Source organism: Brassica oleracea, chromosome C9, assembly GCF_000695525.1.
Source record: "Brassica oleracea var. oleracea cultivar TO1000 chromosome C9, BOL, whole genome shotgun sequence".
In the NCBI taxonomy this organism is placed as follows: Eukaryota; Viridiplantae; Streptophyta; class Magnoliopsida; order Brassicales; family Brassicaceae; genus Brassica; species Brassica oleracea.
The window spans coordinates 14,029,417-14,040,933 of record NC_027756.1 but is presented as its reverse complement, the minus strand read 5'-3'; the positions used below and the strand labels follow the sequence as shown (position 1 = coordinate 14,040,933).

The window sequence follows — 11,517 nt, the reverse complement described above, 5'->3', positions numbered from 1 at the left end:
TTTTTCAATTTCATATTTCGTTTTAAAATTTAAATTATTTTAAATTCTGAATATTAAATATAAATTAAAATTTATTATATACTAATTAATAATAATATAATAAGAATCGATGTAAACTCCTCGTAAACATTACATGGAGTTTACATCGAATGTTTACGAGTGATTAACATCAAAAGATTTACGAGGGTTTTACATCGAAATGTTTACGAGTGATTTACAACGAAAGTATTTACGTGTGTTTTACATCGAAATCATTACGTGGGCTTTACCACGAAATCTTACGTGTCGTTTACGACGAATTCTTTCCCTGCGCTACGCGGAATATATTTCGTCGTAAACATAACGAGTCGTTTACGACGAAACCTCCGTTACGACGGACGTTTAACAACGAAATGTCTTTCGAAGTTAATTCATCGTAACACCCCGTTTACGACGAATACTGCCCTAGTAAAAAATATGTTTTATTGTAGTAGTGATACAGCATGATTACATTCTATTGTATATATTGTTTTGTAAAATAACACATACTTCTGCAGTAATGTAAAAACACTTTCTTTTATATTTTTTTCTTTTCTTCTTTCAAAACAATCAAACATGTCATCACAAAATAGTATAGTACGATTCATGCTATCATAATTACACACACACAATATGGAGAAATTAACAGAAAGCATAACACTGATGAAAGATAAAAGGTTGCTGGCAAATGGGCTACAAACCCAATTACTTTTTATAGAAACATAAATTTGAAAGAAAAAAAAAACAGAAACAAGATTTGCTCTACCAAATGCATGATAACATATTACATTGTAGAATACTGAGAAAATGAGATAACTTGCGACTGTAAGTAAACTAAGAACACAAACCGGCCATTTAATTACCATATTCAAAAAACCCAGTGCCCTTGAATTTCTCTTCCATCAATCCATCGATACGAGCTGCCATCTCCGGAGTCAGGTAGTTGCTCCAATCACCGACCTTTCCCTTTCTGAAATACGCACTATTCGGATAAAACTTAGAAGGAACATCACCTCCGCTTACCTTACCTTTGATGTCCTCTTTGTCTTTCTCTCCTTTGTTGGCTTCAACATTCTTCAACGACTCGAAACTGCAGAGGTTCACAACTTCCTGAACAACCCCTTTCTCCTCTTCCTCAGATGTGAATCCATAACCCATAAACTCAGCCAATCTCTTCACATAGGGCAAAGGATCAGCTCTGATGGTCTCGTACTTGAGGAAGAAAACCTGATCTGGCTTCTCTTGATAAGCTTTCCAATACGACATGACATGGTCTAGATAAGGACCGTACAAAGAATGGCCTCGACAGAACATATCAAAAGACTCCTCAAGACTGTTGAGATGACCATTGTCTGACCTTTCCTTCTGGAAGAAGTTCCACATGGAGACAAAGGTGTCCTTTGGGTCTCTCCAAATGTAAACCATCTTAGAACCCGCTTTCGAAATCGACTCGGGTAATAACCCATGAGGGATATGAGTCGAGAACAGTGTGTTCCCTTTGTCCTCGACAGCATCATTTTGTTGGAATAAAGAGAGTTCACCCTCGATGAAAGGAACAAGCTCGTGAGGGTTACATTTCAGGAGAGGGTTTGAGGATTGGTCAGAGTCAGAGGCCGACCGATTTGCGATGGCGAAAGTTAGAGCTTTGAGCCAAGTGGTACCTGACTTTGGGTAGCTACAAACGAAGAAGTCAATGGGTCGTGCTTGGAAGACGTCTCGCGCGTGAAGCCAACGTTCAAGGAGAGGCTTCACTATCCAGTGACCACCGTATCCGATCAGTGGAGATTTTGGTCTCCAGCCTTGGGTGTGAGGAAACGTGGCGATTAGGTCTTGGTACCGTTGTTGATTCTTCTCAAACTCTTTCTCGGTCTCGTCTTGGTGGTTCGGTAGGGTTGCATTGGTAACTGTTTCTGAATCCATGGAATATCAAGGAAGAGGATGTGAGGACTAGCCTTAAGTTCTGTGGACTAAAAGAGGTGAGTTATATTGTTTGTGCCTGGATCATGGTGTATAATTAGTCATGCATGAAGCTATTTATATCCACAGGTGTTACATTATAATCTTGAAACAGTAACCAAAAGAAAAGATGAAATCTTGTAATTGTGGCACTTGCCAACTGTAAATGAGTTGGATATATCAAAACTTTGTCAAAATAGAAAACAAAAAAAAAAACATGTGGCATATATATATAAACGATATTACCATTTCTTTATAGGGTTATTATGGAAAGAATAAAACAAAAATCAGGACTGCATTTAGTCAATGCATGCCTGAATGATATTTGCATGTATAAAGAAAAAAAATATAATATGTGGCATATGTAAAATAGAAGAGGATCTTTTAACAAGGGAAGCTTTGCCAAATGGCAAAATATTGTAATGTTTTATGGCATATGTAGAAGAAATTATCATTTCACTATCACAATAGCATGGAAACGAATCCGGAAAAGAAGAAGAAGATCTTGTAGTTGTAATTGCAATTTGTATTTTTAACACCAGGTAAATGAGTTTTTATCAGAAACTTTTCCAAATGGCAAAAACAGTATATATAATTAAATATTTGTTTTGTTAAAGAGATAAACAATAAAAATATCTTCTATAGTTAAAGATATACACTATTTCAATATAATTACAAAAAAATTGCAAAGTTATTTAATACATACTTTTTGAGTCGATAAGATTTTCCAGTCCAGATAAAACTACACTAATTTTTTTTTTTGGGATTAACCTTGTGGTATTTTAGATCTATTGAAAGATCCAAACTAATTTTTAAGTAGATGTGCAGCACACAGATGAACCATCTTTTTTAAATATTCAAATGAGGGTTAAAACAAGGTTTCATATTCACATAATCATATGGCTACACGGATTTAATGTGGTGGTGTTACTACGAACTCAGATCTCCTTGAAATCCGTCTACCACTAGATGATAACTACACTAACTATTATTCTGAAACCTATGTATAATATATGAAACAAACTAAGTTCTCAAATGTATTGTTAAGGTTTTTCAATAAAACTTTTAATAAAAAGTAATGATCAGTTCTACATAGATAAAGTATGTGACTATTTAATTTGCCTTCGTAATTATTAGATTGATGTTGCATGATAAATTAGAGGGCTATGGTCATGAAGGTCACGAATAGTGTAATTGACATGTAAATCGAGTCTTTCATGTCGTGGGTTTGACATAGACAAGATACTTTGTATTCATGCCATTATATTGATTTTTTTATAAAGAAAAAAAGTCAATATATTGAAAACAAAATTCGTAATCGAACCGGCGACATAAAGATCATACCATCCAACAACATTTTTTTACAACATACAACAATATAATCTACAGCCTTCCACTCCACTACCAGAGCAAAGTTTATAAATATCACTATTTCTACAATATGGAAAAGCTATTATCAATTACTATAGTCTTAACAGATGATGATACAAAACATAAAATTAATATATAACAATTGATACCAAGAGAATGACAAATGAAAACCTGTAAGAGGAATGCTAGTCAGAAAAACCAAGAGAAAATAACGTGTGAGAGTTTTTTGTTGCTAAAAAGAATGAGAAAGAGGTAAGCAAATCTTTATAAGACCATAAAACTCCATCAAAATGATCAATAAATCAAAGCCATAAAGGAGAATAGGAGAGAGATGTTACGAAGTTGAAAATTCGATTCGTTGTGGTTGGTTGTTGACCAATAAAAGCATGGAAGAAAACTAAGAACATGATTAGTATGGTTCAACTCGAGTACAAGGCAATGTACTAAGAAAACACTAAATTTCTGGCATTGGTTAGATAAAAACCTATCCACTCAAACCTGAAACTAAGCTTGAGCTCATTTCAAATCAGCCTACGTACGTATGTGTATGGTTAATGGGTGCTCATCTCATTCTAAAGTGGTCTGAACATTTTGACCGTCGTAAAAACTTTTTCACTTTATCAAAATTTAAATTTTGGTTTTAGTTTGCTAGCATTATTCCCGAATCAAAACAAAAATATGCATCACTAGACTATGAGAAATTCTTGGGTTCACCTCCTCTAGATTCACCAACCAATAGTGTTTGAGTATTTGATATTTGATATCTTCAAAAAAAAAAACAAAATTGAATTTCCAAATAAGATTAAATTTTAAAAATAAAACAATAAAAATACATAAAAATAGTTACAAAAAAAAAAATAAATAAATATTGTTAAACTTTTAGAAAAATACTAAATCCTATACCCTAAATCCTAAACTCCAAACCCTAAATTATAAACCTTAAATCTTGGATAAACTGTAAACCATTAGAAAATTTTAAACCCTAAATCATACATTAAAAACTAAATCTTAATAACATTAAACCCTAAACCCTAATCACTAACCCTAAACCCTTAGATAAACCCTGAACCTTTGGATAAATCATAAACTCTAAATCAAAAATATTTAAAATTAAACCCTTGAGTTTATGATTTATCCAAGGGTTCAGAGTTTACCCAAGGGTTTAGGGTTTAGTGATTAAGATTTAGGGTTTAGTGTTATTAAAATTTAGTTTTCAATGTATGATTTAGGGTTTAAGATTTTCTATCAGTGACGTAATTTCGTTGTAAATGGAAAAACGTGGGCCTGGTAACTTCGTCGTAAATGGAAAAACGCGGGCCTGGTAACTCAATGTATGATTTAGGGTTTAAGATTTTCTATCAGTTTAGAGTTTATCCAAAGTTTAAGGTTTAACGTTTAGGGGTTTAGGATTTAGGGTATAGGGTTTAGTATTTTGTTGAAGAATTAACAATATTATATAATTTATTTTTTGTAACTATTTTTCTGTATTTTTATTATTTTTAAAAAAAATATATAATCTAATTTGGATATTCAATTTTATTTTCTTTTTTAAAAGATATCAAATATCAAATACTCAAATACTATTGGTTGGTGAACCTAGAGGTTCGCCCTAGGGGGTGAACCCAAGAATTTCTCCTAGACTACATATGAAGATGCAAGTTTAAATCGGACATTAATGCATATAAAAGTTCATTAAATCAACACAATAATGAAGCAAAGTTCTCTCCAGAGCATGACACATCAGATTTTAAAATGCATGAGAGATTGACATGTCATTAAATGAAAAAACTGTAAAAACCATGTCATTAAATGAAAAAACTGTAAAAACCAATCAAAACATTTTGTCTCTCAACGTCACTTTCCTCATTCTTCTCTTGTTGCCTAGAAACTTAAATACTCTTCTTCTCCGTAAGCGACTTAAGATAATATCATTATTATAAAGGGACTATGACTACACATGATCAAACGTAAATCATTATTATTATCTCCTTTGTTTTCGTCTTACTTACCAGAGACATCTCCCTCTTACAGGCGGAAGAGTTCTTGGCTGGCGGAATTTAGTGTTTGTGCGCGGTGGCCATAGACGGTTGTGACAGCGGAGCAACAGTGGACCTTGGCGGAGGAAGTTCGAGAGTTGTGTCTCATGTAGTTGCCGGCGTTCAAGAGTCGTGGCTCTTTCTGAGAATAATAATCGTAGATGGATCCATGGTCGGTTTCGAACACACTGGCTGTCGTGATGTCTGCGGTGGCGTCGGATCCGCTAACCATCAGTGTTCGTCAGAGTTGAGGCTCCTTGCTAGGTCTTCTCACCCTCGCCTGAGTATCTTATCTCTTTAGATTTTTTGGGTCGTAAATCTTGTTGTGTTTTTTGTTTCGATGTCTTGTCTAATCCTCGTCATGTTGGTCTTGCAAAACGTTTCTCCGGTGCCGGAATGTAAGATTCTGGTACCCTTTTGGGTTAAAATTTTAATATAATTTCGTTTAAAAAAAAGAGATGGAAAAAATATATGTGTTAATTGATCGAGAGAAGAAACGCAGCAACAAAGGAAGAAGAAGCATGAGATGAGATGAAGAAGCAGATGAAGCAATAGTGATATAGAAAATGAAGTAGACACGTGTAAGCTAAATAAGAAGAGTAGAAGGAGGACACGAGTCTATAGAGGAGTGGAGTTGAGGAGAGTCCGTTGGATTTTGTTACGATTGAGAGTTATCCAGATATTGAGTGAACTTTTCTTAATCTTTCTGTGAGTGAGAGTGATCATTGTATCATTGCTTTTGAGCTGTTTCTACGTGTAAGCTCTTGGCGTGGTATGATCGATTCTTTGTTGTAACAAACCTTGAATCGAGTTATTGGAATTCTATATTGAACCTTGATTTTTCTGTATCAAAGGTATCAGAGCCAGTCGAACCTCAGAATTCATGGCGGAAACAAGAGCCCAAGCTTTGATGAAGAACGCGACGGCGCGTGACACCGACGTCGCAATTTTGAGTCAGATTCGAAGCATTGGAGAAGGCGATCGAGATGCAAAACGAACGCCATGCGCGAACTGATGAGAATGTTCGTGAAATGATCGAGACGTTCAAGCTGATGATGAAATTAGCGAAGGCAATCATTCTACTTACAACGGCATGACGAGATTAGCGAAGGTCGATTTCCTGCGTTTCAACGGTGAGAATGTTAAAGAATGGCTGTTTAAGGTGGAAGAGTTCTTCGGAATTGATAACACTCCGATCGATTTACGAGTACGATTAGCTTCGATCCATTTTGATCAGATGGCTGCAGCTTGTCATCAATCATTGGCACAATCGGAACAAGACGCTTACGTGATTGAAGATTGGGAACAATATAAAGTGTTACTGAAGGAGAGATTCGAAGATGTGTTGGATGATCCGATTGCAGACTTAAAGAAGCTACAAGAAACAGCTGGTATTGCTGATTATCATGCCAAATTTGAGTTGATTCGCACGAGAGTGAAGCTGAGTGAGAGCTACTTAGTCAGTGCTTATCTTGCGGGATTGAATACGGATACACAGATGCATATCAGAATGTTTCAGCCTAAGTCAGTGAGGGAATGCTGGCTACTTGGGAGGCTCTATGAGACCGCACATCCACGCAAGAACTCACAAAGTTGGAAGCCAAATCTTAACACTAATACAGCAAAAGGTTTGTTGCAGAAACCATACGAAACAAGGAGGTTCAATACTGAAGGAGCTGACAAGGCTAAAGAAGTAGTGGGGCAGCCAAAGAAGTTTCTTTCTCAAGAAGAGATGAGTGATAGAAGATCGAAAGGGTTGTGTTACTACTGCGATGAGAAGTACACACCTGAACACTATTTGAAGCAGAAGAAGGTGTTAATCAAGAGGATAATGAGGGTGATATTGCGCATATATCAGTCAGCGCAGTGGCTGGTATAACCGAGAATTATAGGACTATGAAAGTACGTGGTGTTCATGGGAAGAGAGTGTTGTATATTTTGATTGATTCAGGGTCTACACATAATTTTATGGACCCTGAGATAGCAAAGAAGTTGAACTGTGAGATCAAACCACCACAAATGAAGAGAGTTGCAGTAGCTGATGGAGGAAAGCTTACTGTCAGGGGGAAGGTTGATCAGTTTCAGTGGACTTGACATTCCAACAAGACATGATGCTTATACCATTGGGGAAGTGTGACATGGTTTTGGGAATACAATGGCTCTCTATACTTGGCCCAATTACATGGGATTTCAGGAAGCTTGAGATGCAGTTTAAATTCCTTAACAAGAGAGTTGTCTTACATGGGATAAAAGATACAAGCGTGAAGGAAGTAAGAGCAGATACGATGAATATTGTAGATGGGATGGCTAACATTTCTATGATATATGTTCAAAACAGAGAAGGAGAGGAATTGTCTGAAGTATATACTCTTGGAGGTGGGAGTGAGAAATACGATTGTCCAGGATTGGAGAAGCTATTACAAGATTATGAAGACTTGGTTTGAGGAACCGACTGAGCTACCTCCCCATAGAGAAGGTCATGACCACAAGATACCTCTATTGGAAGGGTCTAACCCGGTTAACCAGCGTCCTTATAGGTATGCATTGTACCAAAAGACATAGATTGACAATATGGTTCAAAGTCTATTGGACGCTGGAACAATTCAGACGAGCTCAAGCCCTTATGCTTCTCCAGTGGTGTTAGTCAAGAAGAAAGATAATTCTTGGAGGCTTTGTGTTGACTACAGAAACCTCAACAGTATGACAATTAAAGATTGCTTTCCGATTCCACTTATTGAGGATTTGATGGATGAGTTGGGAGGATCTTCAGTATATTCCAAGATAGATTTGAGAGTGGGCTATCACCAAGTACGGATGAACTCAAATGACATTCACAAGACAGCTTTTAAGACTCATAGTGGTCATTATGAGTATCTGGTGATGCCTTTTGGGTTGACTAATGCCCCTGCAACATTCCAACACTTGATGAACTCAGTCTTTAAGCCATTCTTGAGGAAGTTTGTGCTTATCTTTTTCGATGATATATTGATCTATAGTGCTTCAGTTGAAGATCATATTCATCATCTCAATCAAGTGTTTGAAGTCATGAGAAAGAACAGTTTGTATGCGAAGCGAAGCAAATGTGAATTTGCTACAAGAAGAGTGGAGTATCTAGGCCATTACATTGAAGCGAAGGGTGTTTCTACTGATCCTAATAAGATCAAGGCAGTTCAAGAATGGCCTAGACCGATCGGGTTGAAACAGCTGAGGGGATTCTTGGGTTTGGCAGGATATTACAGAAGATTTGTGAAGAGTTTTGGAGGTATAGCGAGACCTTTGACAGCCTTAACGAAGAAAGATTCATTTGTCTGGTCAGAAGAAGCACACAAATATTTTGAAGAGTTGAAGCAATCATTGTGTGAAGCTCCGGTACTAGCTTTACCTGACTTTTACAAACAGATTGTCGTCGAGACAGATGCTTGTGGAAGTGGGATAGGTGCAGTCTTAATGCAAGAAGGTCACCCTTTGGCTTATATAAGTCGCCACTTGAAGGGGAAACAAGTTCATCTTTCCATCTATGAAAAGGAGTTATTGGCTGTACAGAAATGGCGCCATTATTTACTTCATGATCACTTCATTATACGAATTGATCAAAGGAGTTTGAAGTATCTACTGGAACAACCCCTCAACACGCCAATTCAACAACAATGGTTGCCGAAGTTACTAGAGTTTGACTATGAAATTCAGTATAGACAGGGCAAAGATAACTTGGCAGCTGATGCATTATCGAGAGTGGAAGGTTCTGAAGTTCTGAGTATGGCATTGTTAGTGCTTGAATGTGATTTGATGCAAGAGATCAAACGTTGTTACGCAGAGGATTCTCATATTACAGAATGGATTGAAGAGTTAAAAAAGAAGCCTGATGCAAAGAAACATTTCACATGGAAGCAAGATACACTGAGAAGAAAGTGTGAGTTGGTGGTTCCTTCGGTGGTGGAGTTGAAGAATAAAATTCTTGGATGGTTACATGGGTCTAGTAGCAGTGACCACTCCGGAAGAGATTCAACACATCAACGTGTTAAGAGTCTATTCTATTGGAAAGGGATGAGCAAGGATATTCAGAGCTTTATAAGGAGTTGTCAAGTATGTCAGCAGTGCAAGTATGAGACAGTGGCTTCACCGGGGTTGGAACAACCACTGCCAATACCAACTGCAGTATGGTCTGATATCTCTATGGATTTCATTGAGGGGCTTCCTAAATCCTTTGGCAAATCGGTGATATTTGTAGTGGTTGATCTGCTGAGTAAGGCAGCTCACTTTATGGCTTTAAGGCATCCTTATACAGCAGCCTCGGTTGCTCAAGCCTTTCTTGATACAGCCTACAGGTTACATGGGTTCCCTCAAACTATTGTGAGTGACAGAGATACCATATTCCTCAGTGATTTTTGGAAGGAATTGTTTGCGTTACATGGTGTCTCTCTTAACTTCTCTTCAGCCTATCACACACAAAGTGATGGCCAAACGGAAGTGGTTAACAGGTGCTTGAAGACTTATTTGCGTTGTATGACTAGTGAGAGGCCACATTTGTAGAGCAAATGGCTACCGTTGGCAGAGTTTTGGTATAACACAACATTTCATGCCGCTACTCAGCTCACACCATTTGAAGCAGTCTATGGTAGACCACCACCATTACATCTGCCTTATTTGCCTGGTGAATCCAAAGTGGAAGTGGTGGCAAAGTCATTGCAGGATAGAGAAGACATGATTCTCTTGTTTCAGTTTCATCTTCTGCGTGCACAACACAGGATGAAACAAAATGCGGATTTACATAGAACGGAGAGGAGCTTTGATATTGGAGATTATGTTTATGTGAAGTTACAGCCTTATAGGCAACAGTCTACGGTCATGAGGTCTAACAACAAGCTGGCACCGAAGTTCTATGGTACTTATAAGATACTAGATCGTTGTGGAGAAGTGGCTTATAAGATTGAGTTGCCTCCAACTTCACTAATTCACCCGGTTTTTCACGTCTCTCAGTTGAAGGTTTTGGTGGGTAACGTTCACACAGCTCATCAGTTACCTACGGTGATGTTTGACGTTCTGTTGAAGCAACCAGAGAAGATATTGGAGAGGAGAATGGTTAAGAGACAGGGAAGAGCAGCGACAAAGGTTCTAGTCAAATGGGTTGATCAAGGAGAAGAAGAAGCCACTTGGGAGTTTCTGTTTGACTTGCAGAAGAAGTTTCCTGCTTTTGAACCTTATGGTCAAGGTTCTTCCGTTGGGGAGGATTTGATATAGGAAATGAAGTAGACACGTGTAAGCTAAATAAGAAGAGTAGAAGGAGGACACGTGTCTATTGAGGAGTGGGGTTGAGGAGAGTCCGTTGGAGTTTGTTACAATTGAAGAACAGAAGAAGAATAAAGGAGGAAGAGAGGAATCAGTTGAGAGTTATCCAGATATCAAGTGAACTTTTCTTAATCTTTCTGTGAGTGAGAGTGATCATTGTATCATTGCTTTTGAGCTGTTTCTATGTGTAAGCTCTTGGCGTGGCATGATTGATTCTTTGTTGTAACAAACCTTGAATCGAGTTAGTAGAATTTTATATTGAACCTTGATTTTGCTGTATCAAATAGTCTGAGATAAAGAAGGAGATGCAATAAAAGAAAGAGACGGTTGTACCCAGAGAACAAAACGAAAAGAGAAATTAGGTTTGGTTTAGACATTTGGGTGACAAACTTTTTTTCTTTTAGTTTTTTTTTAGATCGGTTAACTGTTCGGTTTTCATTAACCAAACCGATCCTTACTATTTTGAAAAATGAAAGAAATGGCACTTTAAAATAATAACTGAAAACTGAATTCAATTTTATATGTGATTGGTTTTGTTTACTTAGCCGAGTAATGAACCGAATTATCCAAAATCCGGTTCGGTTCAGTATAGTCAATTATAAGGTCATTTTCATTACAACTACAATTATAAGAATGATTAAACAAGAAACTTCACTATAAAAAATTAAAAGTGAGAAGAAAGGGTAAGAAAATAACTGGTATATAATTATTTTTTCTATCCATTGTGTTTGTTTGTTAAGATCTAAAATCTTTTTACTAAAATCATAATCATAAAATAAACCCTCATAAAATAAACCTGCGCATTTGCGCTGGGCATCAACTAGTTTTAAATAATGGATCAAACTTGAAA

General features: G+C 36.9%; 1 protein-coding gene across 1 annotated transcript; it reads right to left on the bottom strand.

Moving 5' to 3' along the window:
* Positions 1 to 843: 843 nt before the first annotated feature.
* LOC106317105 (cytosolic sulfotransferase 18-like) lies at positions 844 to 2,081 on the bottom strand. Its single transcript, XM_013754962.1, has one exon. The coding sequence runs from the start codon at positions 1,936 to 1,938 to the stop codon at positions 874 to 876; it is 1,065 nt and encodes a 354-aa protein (XP_013610416.1). The 5' UTR covers positions 1,939 to 2,081; the 3' UTR covers positions 844 to 873.
* Between the last annotated feature and the right edge of the window lie 9,436 nt (positions 2,082 to 11,517).

Coding starts and splice junctions, on each gene's coding strand:
- LOC106317105 (XM_013754962.1), bottom strand. CDS start 1,938: ATGGATTCAGAAACAGTTACCAATGCAACCCTACCGAACCACCAAGAC.